The sequence below is a fragment of the Dermacentor silvarum genome, chromosome 7 (assembly GCF_013339745.2).
Source record: "Dermacentor silvarum isolate Dsil-2018 chromosome 7, BIME_Dsil_1.4, whole genome shotgun sequence".
In the NCBI taxonomy this organism is placed as follows: domain Eukaryota; kingdom Metazoa; phylum Arthropoda; class Arachnida; order Ixodida; family Ixodidae; genus Dermacentor; species Dermacentor silvarum.
The window spans coordinates 136,468,318-136,493,455 of NC_051160.1; the positions used below are offsets into that span (position 1 = coordinate 136,468,318).

Here is a 25,138-nt window from a genome sequence, read left to right on the forward strand (position 1 = left end):
AAAACTCCTTTCGCCGTCCGACAACGCCGATGGGAAAGGAAGCATCAGAGACGACAAGAACGAGGACAAAGTCGCGATCGTAGAGGTCCTGCAGGCGGACCCCAACGAAACGACGGTTCGAGATTAAGGACGCCGACAAGGAGCGCGGACGGTCGCCGGTGCAGCTGCTCCCGGTCGCATTCACCGGACGAATAGCGGGGAAGTTGAAGGCGGCGGAGCGAGCTCAAGGACAGTGTGGCGCCGGCACGGGGACAGCGTTCGAGGTCAAGGGGACGGCCTGGAGAACAACAAGGATCAGCAACTAAAAAGGTGCGCTGGGCCAATGGGTCTCCCAACTCGCTCGATTCGGAGTTCCCCGCCCTCAACCTCTCCTCCCCCTCCTCTAAGGCTACAACTAAGGAAAATGCAGAAATGGCGCAGCTTAAGCAGATCATTGCAAAGCAAAACGCACAGATATTAGAACAGAACCCCCAAATTAAGGGCCTCATGAGCAAAATAGATCAATTGGTCGCAAAGGCTGACGAAGTGACGGTAAACGACCAGGCAGAAACAAAAGCAGCGGCGGAGGCCCCGCGGAAAATCCTCGTAGGAGGTCACCCCCTCCGACTTCTAGCAAAACACAGGCACCACAGAAGCAGGAAGCCATGGAGGCTGAAGAGGGTCAGACTAGCGAAACGGCTCAGACTAGCGAGACTACTACGTAGCCACCCATTGAAGAACAGAAGCAACCCACGTATGGTGAAACAATCATTCTAGCGGCACTGAAACGCATGGAAGATCGACTTAACACGCGCGAGACTATAGACACGAGAAGTATGCGGCACGAGTGGCGGCCATCGAGATCACAATGAAACGCACATCGCTAAAGAAGGAACGAATGAGTAGGATTAAGAAGGCCATCTCAATGAGAAAGGAACGGCTGGAGACAGCCGCCAATGAGGGCAATGGCGCAAAGTAAAAATAGAAGGACTAAGAAAGTGGGCCGCAAAGAGCTCACGACAACTTTTCAATGCAACTGTGGAGGAATAAGATACAAAGACATGGAACTGGCACTTCACATGAACCAGGTTGAAACTAGGCTGGCCATTCTTGTTTTACAAGAGACAAGGGGAGTCCCAAAAATTCTGGGATACGTTACATACACCGACCCAACCAAAATGGGTACGGCGATCCTAGTAGGGAATCAAATAGCAGCTACTGAACACCTTACTGCACAAGCACGGTGTGAGCACACGCTGGTGGAAATACACGCAAAGGAAATTGGAAGTAAAACAATATTTTCGTTATGCGCGTATACTGCAGACCATCGCCAAGACACCATGAATTCGATCGAGTTGTGATAGACGCGAAGAAATTGGCCGGGAACAGGCCACTCCTGATTTTGGGCGATTTCAACGTGCCGCACACCTTATGGGGGTACAAACTTCAATGCAAGAGGGGAAAAGCTTTGGTCAAGACTATGGAAGACCTGCACGTTTCTCTACTCAACGAACCCGGAGTAACCACAAGACGAGGCGACAGCGTCTCCAGAGATACAACACCAGACCTGTCCTGACTCAGCGGAATGCTGGATATCTCGTGGAAGTGTGAGGACGAGGACTTGGGCTCTGACGGCACCATCATCACGTTCACCATGCGGTGCCCAGACTTCCGGGCTAAGCTGAGAGCAGCTCGCAGAACGGACTGGGATAAGATGCGCGCATACACACAACAAGACGGCGAAGACACGGAAGAAGGGGACCCGCACGATACCTCGTACAAGACATGGGCCAAGAAACAGAAGAAGATCCTCGACAAATTCACTCAAGAAATTGAAACTACAACGAAGGTACCTATCGTCGACAGTAGGCTCGCTCACATGTGGGTGGCCCGGCAGTCGTTCACGAAGCGCTGGAAGAGGCAAAGGCGCAACAGGAAGCTTGCGCGTCGGATAGCCGAGCTTAACAACGAAATCTCGGAATACGTGGCCTACCTCATAGACCCCACTGGCAGCAAGACAGCAAGCAACCGGTTGCGGACGAAGGTCCTAAACACATACGACGGAGACGGCGACCGGATTAGGAAGGCCCTAGAAGACCAATATTTTCAAACGGAGCGAGGACAACACCCGATCCCGCGAGAATACACAGGACCCAGCAATGATGACCTGGACAGGCCGTTCACGATCCCCGAGATGTGGACAGCAATTGACGAGAGCAACAAGAAAGGCGCTCCGGGGAGAGACGCCATCAGCTACAGGTTGCTCGCCAACATGAGCGGTAGGACGGCACAATCTCTGCTCGAACATATAAATAAGGCTTGGCAAATTTCTCAACTCCCGCCGGAGTGGAAAGAGGCCGAGGTGCGATTCATTCCCAAACCGGGTAAGGCCCCCGCGATCGAAAACATGAGGCCAATATTGCTGACCACCTGTGTTGGCAAGGTGATGGAGCGTATGGTACTACGTGGCCTCCAGGAACACCTTGAGGTCTCCGACCAACTTCCGAAGACGATGTTTCGGTTCCGCAAGCATCTGTCAACACAGGACGTCATGCTTCAGCTTCAAGAGCTGGTAATCAAAAGAGCTACGCGAAACAGCCCCAGTGCAATCCTCGCCCTACATCTGAAAGGGGCGTTCGACAATGTTACTCATGCTAGTATGCTCACTAACCTCAATGAGACGAGGTGCGGGAGGCGCACTTTCGGATATGTCAAAGACTTTCTGTCCTCCCGCAAGGCACAAATCTCAATGGGTGAAGAGCGATCAGAGCCCATTGAATTGAGGGGCGGGGCACCCCACAGGGAGCAGTGTTATCACCACTCCTGTTTAATCTGGCCTTACTGCCACTGCCACGATTGCTAGACCAAATCGAAGGAATAGGACACGCGTTCTACGCGGAAGATGTTACAATATGGACGGAGCAAGCGGGCTCCGACGGCTGGATGGAGGAGACACTTCAAGCGGCAGCACTCAGGGTGCACGAGTACGCGAAGACCTGTGGACTCATCTGCGCGCCGCAGAAGTCGGAACTCCTCGTAATCCAACCAGGAAAGCCCTGCAAGGAGCCCCCACCAGACATCTGCATCCAAATTGACGGCACCACAGTCAAGCCAACGCACACATGTAGAATTCTCGGACTCCTAATACAAGACAATGGCAAAGCACACGCCGCCATCGCCAAGATGAAGACCAGCGCGGAGAAGATCTTAACCATGCTGAGAAGGGTTTCAACTAGAAACAGAGGACTCAAGGAAGATGACGCCCTCAGACTAGTGCAGGCATTCATAACATCCAGGATAACATATTCGGCCCCGTATCTCAATCTAGACAGGACTCAAAAGAATACACTCGATACCATCATCAGAAAGGCCACCAAGCAAGCCCTCGTCCTACCCATCTATTCGTCGACCCAGCGCCTTCAAGCCATGGGGGCACACAACACAGTCGACGAACTCATAGAAGCCCACCTGTCTAACCAGCGACTCCGCCTGAGCCAGACAAATCATGGCCGCACGGTGCTGGATAAGATAGGGTGGCGCAAGGAGAGAGCAACAATCAAGAGGTACATCCCAACTGAATGGATGACGACAATCACCACCTAGCCCTTACCCCGAAACATGACGCCGGAGAAAAATGATAGCAGGAGAGAAGCCAGAGCTCAGGCGATTAATTCCAAAATGCAGCGGTTGGAGGGAGTCATATACGTGGATGCGTCCCTCGTCAAGGGCAGCAGCAAAGCAGCGGTGGTGGTAACCGACTGGGAACGGTTGATAAACAGCGCTGCGGTCAACACCAGAGAGCCAGCGACAGCAGAGGAAGTGGCCATAGCCCTGGCGCTCGCTCGACTACCCTGGCGTCCAACCGGGCGCCAGGGTAGTGGTTACCGACTCCAAAAGAGCGTACGGCGGCTACGGGACAGGGGTGATCTCCTAAGAGGCAGCCGCGTTATTAACAAAGAAAAGGGCAACGAAGCAAGCCGTAGAGATCGTATGGGTGCCTGCCCACACAGCGGTAGCCAGCAACGTCATAGCCGATTACCATGCCCGAGCGATGACCCTCTGGGCAGGGCAGGACGCCGACACCACCAACCCGGTGCTGACGTACAGAGAGATTACCTCCGAGTATAGGGAGGATCGGCGCACCTTCCCCGAGCCGCACCGCACCCTAAGCAGGGAACAACAAACAATCATAAGGCGCATTCAGGCGCGTTCACTTACCCACCCTGCCCTGATGAATGAACTGAAGAAACTGAAGAGGACATTTGTCCATTTTGCAAAAATAACACAGGCACCCTCGCACACATCCTGATGGAGTTCATGTCGCTCAAATCTCCTATACCCCCCATGAGTGATGGGAGACCTTACGGTCCAGCCCCGGCCTGTCGATCCAGCTCGCGCTGGCGGCTAGGGGCCAGGAGCTGCTGGCCGTATATGGGTCCCGAAACCAGGGAATCACCCCGTCCGTCGTCTGAGAAGACGCCATCATTTGAGCTCAATAAATGTTTTTTCTCTCTCTCTCAACTTCACGGACAGTGTTTCAGCTATACGCGGGTCCGACGAACACGCCCACCACATACGCGGGTTTTAAAAAATTTATGGCAGTCTTGAAATCTTGAACACGCCATGTAGGGCCTGTAATGACATCCAACAGGCACCACTGCGCTGTCCGTAAAGAGCTGCTCCAGTAAAATGACATCACTTTCAGGTTTCAGCACCGATATTTTTCCTCACTTTAAACTTTTTGCCAGAGACGATTGAAGATAACAGGCATGTGCTGTGAAAGATTTGCTTGATGCCGTTTGTTTGTGGATCGCCATTCTCAAAATTCGGAGGATTTTGTCTAGTAGAGGAGCTGTGACCTGGTGTGAGCAACATTATTAATTTAAATGTGTACCAGTATAACTCGCATACGCGGCATGGATAAGCATATTGCATGCATATACTTAATATTATGCTCAGTCATACGATGACGCCTACGCTGATGTCGACGGCGACAACAGCGTAGGCTGATGTCGAAAACGAAGTCGAAAATTCACTTGGAGCGTAGACATGATTGCCATACATTAAAATCTGTGAGGGAGCATAGAAACTCTTTCGCGAATTCTGTGGTGCACTTAAGGCTGGTGTCCGATTAGAACTATAATTTGGGGAACTAGACATTCTAATTTCTTCTGATCAAACGTGTTTATTGGTTATTTTATAAATGTTTGTGGGATACAATTCTGGTCTACCGCACAAACAATTATTTTACATGGATAATCCATAAGGTCCATGGCAGTTTGTTCCTGACTCCTAGCTATGAGGATGAACTTATTTAAATCTTCAATTGCTTAGACAAATATGCAGCTGGTCAGGATACTATTAACGTTGTACGAATCAAGGCACTTGCACCTGAAATTACACCAGTTTTAACTCATATGTTCAATAATATCTTCAGTTCTGAAATTGTTTCATGTTGATAAAAAATTATTGGCATCACTTAATATAAGCAGGCGGTAAATATGATAAGCTAACATTGCAGACGAATATGTGTGTTATCGTTGTTTTCAAAGGTTTCAGAACGCATTTTACATACGCGTTTTATTAAGTTTTTGTTTTGAAATAATAATATTTATAAATAATAAGATTATAAATAATATGACTTTCTAAAAGGCAAGTCTACAGACAGTGCATTATTTCGCAATAATAATAATAAAACATTCTCTTGTGCGAACCTACCTTCCCACTATATCTGAGTTCGTTTTTATAGAGAGTATTGAATCTGATAAAAGCACAATCTACAGGAACTTGATACTATGTCGAATACATGGCGGCAAAATTTAACGTGTAGATATGAAGTAACAAATTAAGCATAAATACAAGGAAGAAAATATGCGTTTTCGCTCGATACCCAATAGATTAAATAAGGCTGTCAAAATAAAATACGGTGAATCTTTCCTTGTACTTCTAGACTATTATTATTTTTTCGATGTTACTCTTCAGTCGAGCTCAAGCTGGTCTACTCATTTGAATGCAGTTCGTGTGAAGGTGGCTAGGTGGCGCGTTTAAGCACATTTGTACCATCGTGTTGTCTAGACTAAAGATGATGATATATGTTATTTTGTGGCGCAAGGGCCAGCTATGGCCAAAGAGCGCCAAAGAACATTAAACATTAGACTTAAAAACATTAAACTTTTCTACCGTTCATTCTCATTCTATCTACTGTATGCTTTCTTGGGGAACATGAAATAAAACTGACAGCAATAAATTACCTTCGGGCCTCAGGGAAACAAAAAAACATGTTTCTGTTTATAAAGAAGCAAAACATTCTGTTTTTTTGTGTTGGCTGTAAAATAATGTGTTACAATCTGCGCAGAACCTACATAGTTGTAGAAATATCACGTTCGAATCAGGGAATCTGAGCCTTCAATATCCAACAATTATTTATTTAACGAGGATCCTAATTTGCTTGAATTGATTAAGGCATGCAACGCATTTCAAACGTTTCCACCTAAATCTTGTGATTCATCCTTTTTGCACTGCTGAAAATAAATATTCTGACGGGACATGAACGCTGCCGGCTCTGGTAATGCAATCATCTCTAGTGTTCTTTAGCTTTATTTCCATATTATGCAGCTGACTCTATATAGTCGAAAGTTCTTTTCTTCTTAATTTATGTTGTTTTTATTTCCCTGTCTGTGGCACACAGATTTATAGGGCGCTCTCAGGTAAAGCTATTCCACAATTTTGTATTGCATTTCTGCAAATAGCCCTCCACGATTGGTCGATATGTTTTCAGGCCATACCTACTAAGCTCGTCTGTTACGCGTCATCAGGAAAGCCGTGAAAGCCACTCCTCTAACATTATGTGCACAAAAGAAAAAAAATGAATGCAGCTCTTGAGGTAGCTGCAATACACCTCAAATCTAACGCTAATGCAGCTCCACTAACGTGAAACCTGGGGAAAGGCAAAGCAATGATGCGCCGGTGTTTCCCTTTTGTCAACTCACCGTTATTTACTCACCGTTGGTTTGAACTACGCAAGCACAGGATTTCAGCAGGATTGGAGCTACATTAAGCGCTGCATTCAACTTCTGCGCCTGTGTAGTTCAAATCCACCGCTAATACAGCTTCAGTGAAACCAGGGGATGTGCGAAGAAGTGATGCGCCGGCGTTTCCCTTATGTTATTCTTGTGCTATTCTTGCACAAGTGAGGAGGAATAGAGTGCCTGTGGTGAGGCCGCGCCCTCTGTTGCCCTATGGGGATACCAGACTGGCGTTTCGGAAGCGATTTCAACGAATTTCTGCTAATAATTGAGCCTAATGCTGGACTATTCCTGTCTTTCAAAATATTCTGAATCATGTTAGTTTATTTTGAACCGGTTTTGATCAATTATGCACTTATTTTGATCTATTTTGAGGTCCTATTTTTGCGCGTGACCACGACGACATGACATCGCATTAGACGCCGACAGCCAGGGCCCCTAAAGTCCTTCGCAGTTAATAATTACTTCCGATTTTCGTCGTGTTCACCTTCAGCCTCCCTAATTCGCACAACGTTTTCGGGCAGCGACCACTTCGCCTGTCTGTCACGCGACGACACAAAACCACAAAAGCTCACAGCGTGAAAGTGATGTGTACCTATTAAAGATTTATTATATGTGGAAAAAAAGTGATTTTTTTTCTGGAATAGCTGGAGACTGCACCGTTTCGAAATGAATAGAAGATGGTGGCCTGCCTATCTTTCTGGCGCTGGCTACTCGGAGCGGCCGGTGAGAATAGGTTTATTTGCGTATAATAAAATTTAGGCATGGCAGTGTGACGTTGTCGAGCCCATTCGGCACGTACACGACATCTCACTGCCAAACTTGGTTCGCTTTCGCCGTTTTAGCTGCAGTTTTAGCCTTCCGCTGCACGCCGCCACAATTTTCTACCAGACACCGAACGCTAAGCAAGAAGAAACTGGCCAAGTGATAACGACGGGACCACCCTTCTCAGCAGTTTATCTACTTTCACTGCGCTAGCCCGGCCCCTATAAAACCCTCTCCACTTTTGCATGCCCCTCGCCTCTAATAGATAGTCCTATCAGGTAAGGCAGTGCGACGCGCTTTGAAATTTAACGAAGCGGATCTCCCATAAACGAGGAGAACGTTTCATTAGCCTGTTCAAACAACCGTGCGAGTCACCACCTTACGCTTGTAAAAGTCAACATCACACCTTATTCTGTATCAGAACGGTACGTACGTTGTTACGATTGTCCTGCTTTGTAACTACTGACCGCTGGTAAACCACATCTCAGAACTACAGTGGAATGCTCTAGTAAGGTGAGATTGGTGAAACAAATTATCAGAAATACACAACTGATCTCGGAAGCTTATTGTTAGCTCAAACACTCGCGCACACATCACGCTAGGTGCTCGGTCCGTCTCAACGCTGAATAAAGTCAGGCTATACTGCTCATAAGATATTCAGTACATCTCACAGAACGGTTTCCTGTATATAAAACGCCAGGTCATACTTAATACGCCGTGCCAGGCCAAGAAGAACCACCCGAACCTCTACCGTGCGTGTACTTGACTTACATGACAGAACACTCCCTCAAGCCAGCATGCCTGCTGCCCATTGTCTGCACTACTATCTACGCTATGTAGCGGCGCCCATGAAAAAAAAGATAGACAATAGATGGCACGGATCTTGTTAGTAGCACAAAGCTGCGTCGTCTACAGGAGCCCATGAAGGGAGAGGTGTGAACAGAGGCAAATAGCTCTTTGACTTTGTTGGATAATCGCTTGTTGTACAACCATGCACGCATTTCCGCTGTTGCTTGCGTAGCGGTGGGTGTACGCACGTGCTAAAGGCCCTTTAGCGTATGCCGTGTCCGCGGGTCGCCTTCCAAAGTTCACGGCATATTGCGTTGCTTATAAATGGATCAGCAATTACTATAGTAAGTGCCAGTGACATGGTAGCGACGGTTAAGCAATCCAACTTTGTACGTCGGTATGTTTTTACTCAACTCCAAATTTGTTAATACCTAACTGAAATGAAGCTGTAACCACGGTGTCTAAACATTTATCTCACAATTTTTGTCATTCCTTGCATTACGTAAAGAAAATCTGATACATAGCATTGCTTATACTTTATTGTTTTGGTTTCTTGCATTCTTTCATAACCCAACTTACGGTGTGCTTTGGTCTTTGTAGAGGGATAAGGACAGCACGCTCTGTATTGTGTGAGTCCTTCAATCAGGCTAAAATCCGTTGCTGCGTGGATTTACCATGCAATACACCACCTATTTCGGTCACTGGTTGAAGCAGTCCCTAAAATATTCAGCGGCTCACCGGAGGTCTTCAGAAACATCAGCACATCTTCACTTTAAGCAGGAACTCTGTTTACAAAAACTGCATTGTATTCCAGTAATGGTCACGAATACAGTAGCAGAGTCGGGCTCCTGAGCCCAAAGAATGTCACATTGCTTTCTACTGAGATTATCCAAACAACAGCTTTGTGCCCACTAGCACCACCATAGCCAATGTGTCGCTGCTGCTGCGCTCAAACGGCACCCCGTTATCGCCTTGATCACCACAAGTAGAGCTGTGATGAGTGCTTTGGTGACAGGTGACCTATTGATGCTTGGAAAAAGGCTGGTCGGATGTTTATTGGTTTCAGTCGCAGTAAAATCAGTTCAAATCAAATTATGTTAATTTTCATTCTGTTAAGATACAGAAAGAAGGTCTCTGACAAAAAGCTGTCTTTTTTTAAAAACAGCTTGACTAGTTCACAGGCACAAAAAATGAGCTAATACCTCTTGAAGCGACGTCAACGGTAGAAGTGGGCATTCAGGCCACTTGTACCGGGTGTTTCAGCGAACACTTCCAAAAATATTTAAAGGTTCTTGTGGCACATAGCACAATTCTAGTTCATGAGCTGGTCTACTCGAAGAGGCGGATGTTACTTGTGCAGAAATCGAAATGCGTAATGGAGTACTTAAGAAACAATTACTAGGTTTTTCACCAATTACATTTGGCCGATATTGCAATTAACAAAATCTAGCCGCGGAGTTCGCAAGGCGGATCCGCTTGGAGCTAATTCTCAGGATGACACCAGTTCCAAGATATTGATTCCCGAACTTTGCGGAGAAATGGGTTTGCGTTCCAGTCACTTCTTTTTCAATTCATTTCTCTTTATTACCAGAAAATATTCTGGTTGGACGCTTGGATGGCACCAGGGACCGAACCACTTTTGTGCTTCAATGAATAAAACGATGTTTTGTTAAAATAGTAACTAGAACGCCAATTCATTTTTTCGCAAAGTTCGGGAAATAATATCTCGCAACTGGTGTCATCCTGAGAATTCGTTCTAAGTCTATCCGCGTTGCGATATCCGCGGCTAGAATTTGTAAATTGCAGTAGGGGTCATGCGGCAATTCATTAAAACTTAATTAGTAAGTGTTTGTTAATTATTTGATTATATATTTCTATTTTTTGTGGAAGTTGTGTCCGCCTCTTCGAGTAGACGAGCAAATGTATTTAAATTGTGCTATCTGCCACAAGAACCTTTATATATTTTTGAAAGTGTTCACTAAAACACCAATGCTTTTATAGCTGCAAGGATTCTCGAAGTGTTCGTTTCTTGACGTGACCGGCGCGTGATGCGCACATTTGGCACCAGCAGCTAAGAAAGAAACAAGCGGAGAAGAGCGCCTTGGAAAACCGCCAAGAAGGGTGGAGGTGATGGGAGGAATGGATAAGGGTGCAGTGCTGGATACCGCTTGTCACTGGGACGTTCGTTGGCCGCACCAAATTTGTTGAAAAACAGGCCAGTTGGCGCTCCTGTATTTTTTATTCTGTGCTGATGACATTGCTGTTGGTACGCAAGTACGTGTCATCGCTGGTTCCCCATAAGGCGCTCTGTGTCAAAACTTTATATCTACTCTTATTTAATCAATTGTATAACTGGAGACTTTTTCTGTTAAAAATTTGTACTCAGTTCTGTACAGTTATTCAAAATAAATCAACCCCGGGAATGGTCTTAGAAACGAAGCAAATGCCGAAAAGATAGCACTGGAAACAGTGGTCTGAACAGCCCGGCACCTTACAAGAGTCAACACTCATGCACACAATCTAGTTGTCATAGCTTATTCCTGCGCACTTAGAACGGAGCCGTGTCACCAACTGCAGTTATTTTCGAAGGGGCAATAAGATATGCAGTTTTGGGGGATCGCGTGCTGATAACATCGAGCAGAATATCTTACCTATACACGGGCCCATACTCCTTGGCCCATTCGACCGCTTTCGTGCAGTGGAAACCACGCAAGTTGAGTTCTTCGTGTCCGAGAATGCTGCTCACAGGCGGCATGGGAGGATGCACAGTTCCGACAGGAAGTTTTCGCTCTTTACGCCAGCGTTGTATAAATAGCCTCAACACAGTGCATAAAGCAAATGTCGCAACAAGCACAACTAGGCACATGACACAGATTGCGGTCTTCGTGTGCTGCTCACTTGTAACCTGATGACATAAGAAACGAAAGTAAAAATCAGCTGTGCATGCTAGTTTACTGTATAAAATAAAGCAAATTTTAGGTAAACCACCACAGTACACAAATAAATATGTGGAGAATCAAAACTTCTACCTGTATTGTGAGCAAACTTTTCATAAACTTTCATAAACTACAGTTCACTGCTTTTGATGAAATAGCTCACAATAATAAATGCAATAAAAGCCTTCAACTAGAAACAGCCATATTCAACTACGACAGTGGGCCTTCTGCTACAGAAGTGTTATCAATATGGCTTATTGTGTAGGCACTCGCATCGCTTGCAGTGCATTTATAAGGTGGAGCTAATCAGGCCAGACAGTACTTAAGCCAGGGTAGTGTCCGCAGATAAGTCAAGATTATCGGCAAGGCTGCAACCACTTCCTTCATTCTCTCCGCAAAATACATTAGCAAACACTTATATTCTCAAGAAGAAGAATCAAGCCACCTTGTCCCAAATGGCCGTAGAACAAAGCAGCCCACGCGTATTAAGTTTTGCGGCGTCTCTGCTTATGGCAAGGTGCAAACACTTCGAGTGTCTACTAACCAGTGTATTTCGCCTAAATAATTCAATATACTTGTCCACCAGCTGGATCTTTTACACGGACACTGTATACATTCTGAAAAATATTTCGTGTCTATGCTATTCGCTGTTCCCAATCACAGACACAAATGTGGTTACTTCTTGCGTCATTCAGTGCAACATTTTCTTCTCTGCATTGTCCTTAACTCAAGCAAATGGTTGTAAACTTAACCTGCCCAAACGTTTGCGAAGTGAATTGAAAAAGTTATTTATCTGATTAAAGTTCGAAAATTACTAAGGCCCCTGGAAGAGCTCGTAAAACAGTAGCATGCTTAAACAGATTCTCTAGGTTATTTTACGAAGTAGTAAGAGTTGGCAAACTTTTGGGAGGTCACGGCTTAAGACATGGAGTAGCACACACGTGTATCAAATGCAATGAATATTAAAGTGGTCAATAGTGAAGTACCCAGATATAAGGAAACAGGTGTAAAAGCTCGAAATGTCAAAATGCGTCTTTATGCTACGCAAAATCTGCTTTCCGGAACAGGTCCTAGAGCCGTGCAGTGTCGCGCGAGGCCACTTTGTGACTCTGCTCCTAACCAAATGGAGACGTGCTGTATAACAAATATCTTCCAGGCACCTGGCGGAAGTGTCAATACCTACAAAATTAAAAAAATAATACATGGTAGAATGACGCTAGCGAAACGACATCTTGTATTCTGCAATGATGGCTACTCATTAAGCACATTTCTGGAACGTTGTAGCAAAACGTCGCTAATAGGGCTATTCTGACAGCTTTCTTTCGGTCTCCTAAATTTTAGTTTGCTTTCCAGTCAATTCAAGTAGTCCACGAGGCCTTCTCTGAAAGCCAAGCGTTTGAGATGTACCAGGTTGATTTCAGGGAAAACTCAAGACATCCACAGCAAATACGGTACCCACATTCAAGTGTCGCACTCAAAGGTTCGAATGTTCTGGTAACGCCTCTAATTATGGTACAGGAGGCGTTCTTAATCAAAAACATGTCAACAAGCGTGTTGCGAAACAACTACAAGTCATAGGATATTTTTCTCACGTTTACCATGGCCCAAGTAAACTATGCTACGACAGGAAAGGAAGCATGGCCTTCAAGTACTTTAGAACCTATCTGGAAAGAAGACGTTTCAAGTTGTTATCTGATAGTCAAGCACTGACTGACCTCTTTCAACTCACACAGCCAAAATGTAGAGTGGAAAATGGGTGAGGTAAATTCAACAGTACACTTTCGAGCTAGCGCATTGCCCAAGATAAAAGGACCACGACGCAATACTCTATCTAGACTTCTTGTAGCAAAAGAAGTTACCCATGGAGAAGTGAATACGAGTCAATTGTGGGAAGGAACGTAAGACCTGAAGGTACAAAACGGAAAATCAAAACGGAAAATTAGACGTGCAGAAGCAACAATACCGACCATACTGCGACTCTAACACGACAGTCAGGAGTGGTGAGGCCACGATGAATTCAGTAAAACATGCAGAAAGCTAACGCTAAAATTGACTTGGAAAGGCATAAAGACAGATGTCGCTAAATACATAAGGACGTGTCACAACTGCTAAATTTGCAAAGCTAAGTTCAGACCGCGTGGAAACAAAATGGTGACGCCGGAATATTCGAATGTACCCTTCGTAATAGTACGTCTTGATTTGGCTGAACTCAAAAAGAAGGGCGAGGGGGTGAGAAAGACACAAGCATTGCTAGTTCCAGTGGACGAGTGGAAGTGGTTCGTGGGCGCTAAAGATGGCAGGGAAGATGCGAACTGTGCAACTTCTTTTCTAGAGAGGGATATCTTCTCCAAAGTTATGGCCAACGTTGCGAACAACGGACCGGCATTCCGAAGCGAAATACTTCGCTGTTGGGCGGAAGCAAGAGGCATCGTGCGCTGTGTTTTCTAGCACATTATCACCAAAAAGCCGATTGTCCTGCAGAAAGGGTGATTCGGGAATTAAATATATTCCTATCTCTATACCCCTACTTCAAAGGCGAGTGGAAGTGCGCTCTGGAAGCAGCTGTTTGTCACAATAACCAATCTCGCACGGCAGAATTGAGATGTGGCCCTTACATCGCCGCTTTCCAGAAACCTTGTTGGTTGGTTACCTGCGGATAAAGAACTGGACATAACTGAAAAAAATTACGCATCGCGAAAATACGCTGTATTTTAACAAGAAAAAAAAGTATTGCTGTTAAAAAAAAGAATTTTGACAAACTTTACCCGATATTGAAGCAGAAGACATGGTGCTGGTCGAAAAGGGGTTCGGATTCAAAACGCCGCTTTATAGGCCCATATTCAGTCTTGAAAACAGAAAAGCACCAAGGGATTCTCAAAACCGTGTATTATCACGGACCCCGAGGAAAAAAAAAAAGAGGCGGTGATTGCTAATATTCTTTAATATCATCCCACGAGAGATGATAATAGAAGCCCGGGAGGATGTTGGGATCCTGGATGAACACATAGCGAAGACGACAAAGACAGAGAAGAGGAGAACGAAGACATGGAGGACCGTAATAGCAGATGAGTATTACAATTAATGTTTCGAAGATTTTACCTGTGTTGGAACCTTATAACACTTATTTAAAAACTAAATATACACAATCGGCTCAATCAGCTAGTGTAAGCCATAACACCAAAGACGCAGATGCTGCAAGAATCTGTAGAACATAAAAGGGTAAGTGTGACATTGACACACGGAAGAGGACCATTTGGATTAGACAGCAAATGTGTGTAGCTCACATCCCAATTCAAATTAGTAAAATTAAGATTCGATGATGGGACTTTATGAAGATTAACAATATGACTCGTCGACGAGGAGGGTACCGGTGATCTGTATCAGTATCAGCATATCTGCCAATGGACATTAAGCACAGCTGTGTTGAAACTCAGAAAGTTGCCGTATTTAATGCCCGCGGTTGTCACAAGCAGGTTTCTGGAGACCGATAAGACAGCCCTTCGTCATACGATGCAAATACTACGGCAATTTAACTCTTCTGACAATGAAATGCGGCAAAAAGACCTGGATAAAATTTTTTCTTGACTCTCCTACAGGCTAATGAAGCTCAGTGTAACTTAGTGCAAATGCATCCATATCTCGCGTTAGTCAAATGATCCTAGCCCAGTAGTATATGTCCTAAATACTACGCCATTTAAAAGCGTCACTTCATATAAATACGTTGGTGTTCCCATAACAGACAGCCAGTCATGGAACTTGCATGTGTAACTCAGTAATTCATATCCAACAACGCTAATCGCATGCTAGAGTTCTTAAGACGCAATTTCTCACCTGCAACTGTCCCGGTAATGTTAACCTTATACAAATCACTAATACGACCTAAGCTGGAATATGTTCCATAAGGAACCCTTGATATGCTTCTTTGACAAATATTTTGGGTCCATTGAGAACCACCCCGCTTGTTTAATTCTGTCTAGTTATTCTCGCCATGCTAGTGTCTACCCCATCATATCAACCCTTGGTTTTACTGACCCTGACTTGCGGCGCAAGATTTCTCATCTATTTATTTCTTTGAATAAAGTTTCTCACACTAATCTCGATCTTATGGACTAACTTCTACATCGTCCTTGTTATAGATCGTCACGTGTTGACAATAAGTCTAAGGTTGGGGCACCGATTTGCCGCTCGTGTGCTCACCTCAACTCCTTCATCGCGCGCACTATTACAGATTGGCACCACTACCCTGCCTCCTTCGCTGCTATCACTGACAGCATAAGAGAGTGTGCCACAACCATATAATGGCTTCCTACTCCTAACTGTAATGTGCTGTTGGCCTTGATAATAAATAAATAAATAAATAAATATGCTGATAATGCAACGAGGCGATGTCTAAAAAGCAACTCAACCTTTCGGTAGATTCGTTTCGTTGCTTCTGAGTACACTGCATATAAATAGCTTTACTCAAAAACAAGCTCCCCGTCACCCCAACCTCGCCGCTTTTCCTCGCCAAACCGCCGGACGGAAAACTAGGCCATGCAGCTCTTGGAGGTAGTGCTGCATCCCGTTCGTCCTGTCCAAACCCTCCGTTGACGCTCCTCACGAACACGAACCTAATTGAAGTAGACGTAGATGGTGTCCCGTTGACGGCATTGATTGATACTGGAGTCCAAGTGTCCATAATGAGCGCTACCCTATGTCGTCGCCTCAAAAAAGTTCTTACCCCTGCCGTCACTCGAGCTGTACGCGTCGCCAATGGCGCCACTGTTGCCGTCTGTGGTATGTGCACTGCTCGCGTCGGAATTGCTGGTCGCCAAGTTCCCGTCCTGTTCTCCGTGCTGACCAGTTGCCCTCATGATCTAATCTTCGGGCTCGACTTTCTGACGACGCATTCTGCCCTCATCGACTGTTCCACCAGTACGGTGTGCCTCGAGCTTCCTCTTCTTTCCGACGTTCGCCCCGCACAACCGAACACCCTGTGCACTACAACGTTTGTTCGGTTACCTCCAAAAGCTCTAACATTCGTCGAATTGGCCTCAACGACAACCGTGCCTGATGGCGACTATGTCGTCGCTCCTATTCGTGATGTCCTCCTGGCACGCGATATCTCTGTGCCACACTCCCTCGTTACCCTTGCCGCTAATCGGATGTGTCTCCCCGTTGTCAATTTTGGCTTGACGAAGCAAGTGTTACCTGAAGGCATAGCGGTGGCCACGCTCCGGTCAGTGACAGACGACCACGTCACTGCTTTTGCAGCCGACGCGTCTCCAGATCCTCCTGATTACCCGCAGGATGCCTTGAACTTCGACGGCCCATTACGTCCCATGGTCGCTCCGGACCTCGCCCCTGGCCAAGCAGCCGCCTTATATCGCCTTTTGCTTTCTTACGGCGACATATTTGACACTGACAATCGCGCACTTGGTCAGACGTCCCTTGTTAAGCATCGGATAAACACTGGTGAAGCTGTTGCCATTCATCGCCGACCGTATCGCGTGTCCGCGGCAGAGCGGCAAGTTATTCAGCAGGAAGTCAACAAGATGCTCGCCAAAGGCATTGTTGAGCCCTCGTCAAGCCCTTGGGCGTCGCCGGTCGTGCTCGTCAAAAAGAAAGATGGCACGTGGCGTTTCTGCGTTGATTACCGCCACCTAAACCGAATCACTAAAAAGGACGTTTACCCGCTACCACGAATCGACGACGCTCTTGATTGTCTTCACGGTGCCAAATACTTTTCGTCTATTGACCTTCGATCTGGTTATTGGCAGATTTCTGTCGATGAGCGAGACCAAGAAAAGACCGCTTTCGTCACTCCAGATGGCCTCTACCAATTTAAGGTTATGCCGTTTGGTTTATGCAATGCCCCAGCCACGTTCGAACGGATGATGGACTCTCTGCTTAAAGGTTTCAAATGGTCAACTTGCCTTTGTTACCTCGACGACGTCCTTCTGTTTTCTCCCGCGTTTGAGACGCACCTTCAGCGCGTCGCAGCTATCCTTGACGTCTTCCGCCAGTCTGGGCTCCAATTAAACTCATCGGAGTGCCACTTCGGGCGCCGACAGATTACAGTGCTTGGCCATCTCGTCGATGCTTCCGGAGTACAACCCGACCCGGAGAACGTTCGAGCAGTAACAGCTTTTCCTGTGCCTCAGTCTGTCAAAGACGTCTGGAGTTTTGTGGGGCTCTGCTCTTATTTCAGACGGTTTGTGAAAGATTTCGCAGCAATCGCTCGGCCACTCACTGAACTTCCGAAGAAAGACGTACCTTTCACGTGGGGTTCCCCTCAGGCTGCCGCATTTTCACGCTTTATCACGATTCTGACCAATCCACCGATCTTGGCCCACTGTGACCCGTGCGCACCTACAGAGGTCCTCACCGATGCCAGTGGTTATGGGATCGGCGCAGTCTTAGCGAAGCGGCAACACGGACACGACCGCGTTATAGCCTACGCTAGCCGGCTCCTGACAACTGCAGAGGGCAAATATTCGATTACCGAGCGCGAATGTCTTGCTCTCGTCTGGGCTGTTTCAACGTTCCGCCCATATTTACATGCCAAGCCCTTCGCAGTAATCACAGAGCATCATGCGCTGTGTTGGCTTTCGTCGCTCAAGGATCCTACTGGCAGGCTCGGTCGTTGGGCTCTCCGACTACAAGAATATCCCTACACAGTGACGTACAAGTCGGGACGCCACCACCAGGACGCAGATTGTCTCTCTCGCTACCCAGTCCAAGACCCGACCTCTACGTCTGAACCTGACAGCGACGCCTGCGTTCTTTCGGTTTTTCCACTGGTCCATGTCGCCGACGAGCAGCGCCGTGACCCGTCCTTGCGTATCATCATTGACCGCCTGGAATCGTCACTTGCCGACCGCTCCCTTCGCCTATTCACACTTCAAGATGGCGTACTCTACCGCCACAACGTTCACCCCGACGGCCCCGCATTACTCCTTGTGATCCCTAAACACCTTCGCTCGGCTGTTCTCCACGAACTTCACGACCTCCCCACTGCCGGTCACCTCGGTGTGTCACGTACCTACGACCGGCTCCGCCGACGCTTCTTTTGGCCAGGGCTTGCTCGCTCCGTTCGAAGATACGTAGCTGCGTGTGAGAAATGCCAGCGACGCAAGACACCGTCGACGCTCCCTGCTGGGTACCTTCAACCAATTGACATTCCCGCGGAACCATTCTTTCGGGTTGTTTTAGATTTACTTGGTCCTTTTCCTCTTTCTACCTCTGGGAACAGATGGGTCGCTGTGGCCACAGATTACGCCACGCACTACGCCATCACCCGAGCGCTCCCTACAAGCTGCGCCACAGATGTTGCCAATTTTCTTCTACACGACGTGATTTCATTACATGGAGCTCCGCGACAACTTCTCACAGACCGTGGCTGGACATTCCTGTCAAAAGTTATCGCGGACATCCTGCAGTCCTGTGTCACGGGGCACAAGCTATCCACGTCATACTATCCGCTAACAAATGGCCTCACAGAGCGTCTTAATCGCACTCTCACAGACATGCTCGCGAAGTATGTTTCTTCCGACCACACTGACTGGGACCTCGCTCTACCGTTTGTCACCTTTGCGTATAAGGCCTCATTCACACAGCCGTCAAACGCTCCGTCACGTCACCGTCACGGCATCCGTTTTCGTCCGGGGAGAGGGTTTCCGAGTAGTCTTCCCCTCAAAAACGGCTCGCCGGCGACGCAGAGCGGTGCTCTATGTTTCCGTCGCCAGCACGGTGACGGAAACTCTCTCGGAAACCCTCTCCCCTGACGAAAACGGATGCCGTGACGGTGACGTGATGGAGCGTTTGACGGCTGTGTGAATGAGGCCTAATACCTCGCGCCACGACACAGCCGGTTATTCCCCATTTTTCCTTCTGTTCGGCCGAGAACCAGCACTGCCCCTCGACACAAGCCTCCCCGTTCACGCAGCGCCCACCAGTGAATATGCACTTGATGCCGTCGCCCGTGCTGGCCACGCAAGGGAAATTGCCCGTGACCGCCTTCTGCACTCCTAAGAGAGTCAAAGGCGTTTGTACGACCAGCGACACCGAGACGTGCACTTCCCGCCTGGTTCTTTGGTGCTTCTGTGGTGTCCGTCGCGTCAGGTCGGCCTGTCAGAAAAATCTGCTGTCTCGTTACACAGGCCCCTACCGAGTGCTTTGTGCCATGACTCCCGTCACCTACGAGATCGCCCCTGTCGCCCCAACTGCTTCCCAGTCCAGTGATATCGTGCACGTTAGACGACTGAAGCAGTATCACCCTCCCAGTGATGACATTTAGACGCTGCGGGACGTCGCTCGCTTCTGCCGCCGGGGGATTATGCTACACGCGTGTGGTATTTGGTTGTTTGGACGATGCCCGCGGGCGCCATCACTCGAGAAAAGAAGAGGAAGAAGGAGCTGGGCTCGCGCTGTGAGTCTAACCGGTCAGCGCTGCAACCGCTGTTGTAAATACAACCTGTAAATAGTAGGTCGTCTTACTGACTGGTCCTTCGCGTAACAATATTTTTGAAACACTTGAAGTTACCAGCATGTTCTTAGAGTGAGGAATAATAAGATTCAGCGAGAAAGCTTGAAAAAGAGGTTCTTTAGATTGTCATAACTGCTAAGAATATTGTGTATGGAGCAGGAAGTCTTGATGTAGAATAAACAAATTTCAAACGCTTCTCTGCTGCACGTTTAATATTGGACTTATAACATTTTATGAGCAATAAAGAAAAGTAATTACGCTAATGTGAGCAGAAATATTTGAACACTGAAAGTTAAACTCTGCCGCCCGGAATGTAATCATGGCATTATGAAGAAACACAGTTTCACTACTTTATATGACATCTGTTTTCCTCTACACTCATGGGATTGAAACATCTCAGGAAAGTCAACTTTCTAATTGGTCACTTATGGTCACTTACAAAGCTTAGAAGGCATTATTTTTCCACTTGTCAATATAGTCAATAAACGTAATTAAAACTACTTTCATTATTCACTGTGTATAATGACAGAAAATAGGGTAAGATTGAAAGCTTTGTTTGTACCACATCCTCGGACGCCACAATAACTGTTAAGCTATGGTCGCTGTTCTTTATCGATATTTTCCACTTGGCTGTGAGAGCGCACATACACCAAGCCAAGAAAGCAGCGAACAATCAATCTGGACAGAATCTGTCAGGCGAAATCCTGTCATTTAAATTAAGATGCAGCTCGGCGGCAGTGATAACAAGGAGTACGTCAGCGGTTGTCGAATTGAATGAATGTCGATTGTGTCTGGTCGGGTTTTGCATTTCATCAAATCTTTTAGATGCGCTTGTGGTGACGAGGTTAATTGTAAAAGTTGCCACAACAATTTATTTGCGCGCCCGCAATCTCATATCCGATGGGCCTGTTTTCCTGGAAAGTATAACTAAGTTTCAGAATTGTGTCTTATAAGTTATCGCGAGCCGTCTGTCTTGCGACTGCGAAACCTTGATGAAAAGCCGCGTATCAAAATTGCCCAAAACTGACTTGGCAAGTAAGGACGTTTTACCGAAGGCATCATCATCATCATTATCAGCCTTTATTTATGTCCACTGCAGGGCGAATGGTCTCCTGGTGATCTCCAGGGACATCACATAGATTTAACGACGTATCACTCTACAAAACAAGATATTTGATTACTGATAACGGCTGTCCCTCAAGCAAAATGCCCTTCTAGAGACTTTTACTTAATGTGTAATCGGTAGCGCCTTGTTTACATTTGTAGTGGAGCTTTTAAGATTTGTCTCTATTATTGTGACTTACGGAACATAACTCATTGTCTTGTGCGTGGAGCTCACTGCGCTTAGTGGAGATGTGTATTTGTGTGCGCGTGATATTCTAAGTCTGTTCCTGTTGTGTTTCACATGAATTTATGGACAAATTCTTCCGCTGATTAACACTACTTATGCCCCTGTTGGTGACACTTCCAATGACATCTTGAATTCCATTCTACATTGCGGCGCGACTGACTGCTCAAGGCACTTTGCATGTATTCGCGGGCTTCTTTAACGCTCGGAAAAACACATTTACGTAGCACATATTAAGCAACAGAAAGCTATAACGGGAGTTCATGTTGCTCTACATTATTCTCATTGATACTTTTTATCTAACTCAAATATTTGTAAAGTTCACTAAATTATAAGGAGAAATTATGTAAATAAGTGGAATGCGAGAAATAATCTGAGTATCACCTAACGAAGGCAAACAACATTACCTTGGTTCTGTCCAGCTACGTAGCATTGGCATATTTTTAAATGTTGGTGCACGATAGTTGCCACAACCTGTATAAGCGCTCGCTAAACGCGTGGCCGTCTGACTTGACCTTGTACACTTGTCTATGAAGAGGGTTTTTGAGCTTGTACCCAACCACTCATTTAAACCTTGTATTAGCCGGACCACTTTACAATGTCACCATTGAAGGACTAATATGCAGCGCTTAAAATTAAGGGACCCGCTTTGCTACACTTCATTACGTGTTATTCTCATGCGACTTCCGAAGCACGCGAAAAAGACAGCGCTGTTAATCTGTGTTGATGTCTTCTCTTCTTTGGCGTGTACATGCCATAGCAGTATCTTTCCTCCGTACGAGCAGTGCATCAGACACATATTCACATGCATAAACTTCTACGAATATTGCGTCGCAGTACAAAGGAGGCATAACACAGCTTCATGCATTGACCGCTGACGAAAGTACTTGTTTCTGTACTACCTCATATTCCTAAAGCTGGCATATTCATAAAGGTGGCATGGTTCTGTTGACTAGTGTCTGCTCAGCGCCGCGTGGTATTGATGATAGTCTACTAAGCATACTGAAACTGCTTGACCGTACGATACACAAATCTCGAGTATATGATACGCACAGATACACCCAGATATGTAGAAATTAGGGCCTTCAGAACACATAAATTAGCTTAAGCCTACAGAAATGTGCGCATGTTGTCTGGTAACCCCATGTTAGTGCTTTCAGCTAGAAAACAGTACTAAACGATTCCCCCACGGCAGCAAATACCCACTTTCTAGGGCTTCACTGCTGTCGCAGTAAGTGTTAGTTTATTGCAGCAATTTATAGGCGCTAATGTGAGCATATGTATGTAGCGGAAGCTTGATGAATATGGTGGGGTTGAAAATAAAAAAAAAACAGTAAACCAAATTACCCCAGCCTGTGCCACTAGGTATATTGGGCTAGCTGGATGAAAAATTGCATTTCGGCGTTGTAATCTGGTGTGCGAAGCATTGTTTTTTTATTTTTAGACACTTATTAGCCATAAGCTTGACACGCCGGAATCTTTGTTCCTGTCCGTTTGATGTGTGAAGATTTGAGCATAACTAGTATATCTAGTGCTGAACACAATGCTCAGTACACTTTATGCTATAAGTATCTCGCAATGAGACAAATCAGTCTTGAAAAAAATTGGCAAGGCAAGTTTAATGAACGGGTACATTTTCATCCACACGAGAGTTGCATGAATCAATAAAAATTCAATATCGTCTTTCTTTCTTCCTTTCTTTCTTTCTTGTTTCTATCTTTCTTTCTTTCTCCCTTTTCTTCTTTCTTTCTTTCATATTTAGGTGTTGTTCTTATAAAGTGGAACTTTCTTTCCAATTAACTCTTAATAATGTCTTTACATATTGATTGTGAGAGGTTCAGATGAATTCCTTGAACACGAGAAAATTGCGTGCATGTTATTTCGCAACGTTTGGGGTGGGTGCCAATTTTCTAGTTCATATCTCCAGCAAATTTTGAAAAAGCGCGCTGCTACTGCTACAACTGCAATTACGAACGATATTGGACGTTAGAGGATATTCTCCTAAGTTAGCGGCATGGTGCCCTCATTGCTGCTTATGTTTTCACATATTTCAACTAGTTTATTATTATTTTATGCATATTTTTCTATAGAGAAAGTCAAATTGCTTTTTTACTGCTCTGCCTTCTCCATTCCCACTAAAAACACTAAATATTCGCACAGGAAAATCATCGGACTTAAATTGTGCAAGCGCGTGCTTGTGAAACACTAAGGTTTACCTGCCTTACTACATGTGAGAAAAGATAATTCAGCTTTGATTAGTAGGAACCTCGTCTCACACGATTGATTAAGATAAGATAAACAGTTGAAAACAGCGGCAAAATTTCGTCTACTTACAGAAGCTGCGAGTTGTGGTAGCCACAGGCGACTGTATAAACGGGCAGAGAACTACATTTGTATATAAGTTACGGGGATGTAAAGGAAGCAACACTGGCGGCACGTGGCGAAAGCGTTTCGCTAATTTCACTCCAGTTTTGTTTTCTGGGTCGTAGCCGGCAACTTGCCACTAGTCATGTCAGCTGCGCTCCGCCGTATTGGCCGGAAATGCTCGGCTCCGCGATTTCTTTATTTTAGCGTCAGGGAGAAACATCCGGTAAAGGTAGCGCTTCACTTGTCAAAATAATTACTATATCCGGGAAATAGCCTTACGCACGCCCATGCATGGCACCTTGATTTTGGGAACCCATCCTGTGGCTTGATAAAAGCTGCAATATTTTACTGTCAAGTATTTCCTGATACCATGTTACCAGAGAACGTGGGCAACTAACATATGTGCCATCGCTCCGTAGGGTATGCCCTTGGCACCGAACATATGTATTGCACTTGCACATGAAACCATGCTTATATTTCGCTATGTTCGTAATCTAACGGCAAACTTGGTTTTTAGCGACCAGAAAAAGAGGAAGACGGACATCCTGGAAGAGAAGAAAGTAGATAGATGGGGAAAGAGATGAAGACGAAGTACCATTTTGCTACTGCTGTTGTAGTAGTGGTGGTGGTGGTGGTAACATTTATTTAGGTCCTGAAGAATCTTCACCCCGTTTTTATAGGGGCAAGACTGCGGGCCGCTCCCACGTTGGGACGGGAAGGCCGAGCCTCACCGCCGCATCGTGGGCCTTCTGGACAGCCCGGAGTTGATTAATGCATTCGTGGCTCTTGACCAATGAATAAAATGCGTCCGCCATCAATACATGGTCCGTGTGGTGCTGTAAAGAGGGGCACTCCCAGAGCATGGGTTTGAAATCGCTAACTCCGCCGCAGTCGGCACACAGAGGGGAGACCTCCGTGTACCTACTGATGATGGAGAGTGTGGGATACGAGTTCGTTTGTATAGCCTGAGGGTCACGGCTTGAGGCCTCGTGAGATTTCGATGTGGCAGGGGGAAAGCCCTGCGACTCATCTGGTAGTGGCTAGTGATCTCGTTGAAGGTGGAGAGAATGTCTCTGAAACTGGGGGGTTCTGCCTCCGAAAAGGTCGGACCAAGCCCGTCGCCGGTCCCACCCGGCACACCGGCCTCCCAGTGCCCGGCGCGGCCGGCAAGACCTCGCGCCCGGGCATGGGCCAACTCATTAACGTTGGATAGCCCCCCTAGTTCTGCGCCCTCGTGCGCCGGGAACCATGTAATGACGTGATGAGTAAACACCTTTCCCTCAAGTGCCCTACCAACCTCTTCACAAACTGCCCCAGTCGAGAAAGCTCGAAGGGCTGATCTCGAGTCCGTATAAATATCTTCCCTGTCCGACCAAAGGAGCGCCAGCGCAATGGCCAGCTGCTCCGCCTTGCAAGCCGATGACGTCCTGATTGACGCAGCCGATAACACTCGGCCCTTCAT

General features: G+C 46.4%; 1 protein-coding gene across 1 annotated transcript in view; it reads right to left on the minus strand.

Moving 5' to 3' along the window:
- LOC119459200 (cytochrome P450 2C23-like) overlaps positions 1–23,667 on the minus strand; it is a 331,343-nt gene extending 307,676 nt beyond the window's left edge. The window contains exons 1-2 of the mRNA XM_037721024.2: positions 23,644–23,667; positions 11,210–11,463 (exon numbers count right to left, since the gene is read on the minus strand). Coding sequence (XP_037576952.2) covers positions 11,210–11,424 — 215 coding nt within the window. The 5' untranslated portion in view covers positions 11,425–11,463; positions 23,644–23,667. The remainder of the gene's footprint in view (positions 1–11,209; positions 11,464–23,643) is intronic.
- Positions 23,668–25,138: the final 1,471 nt, after the last annotated feature.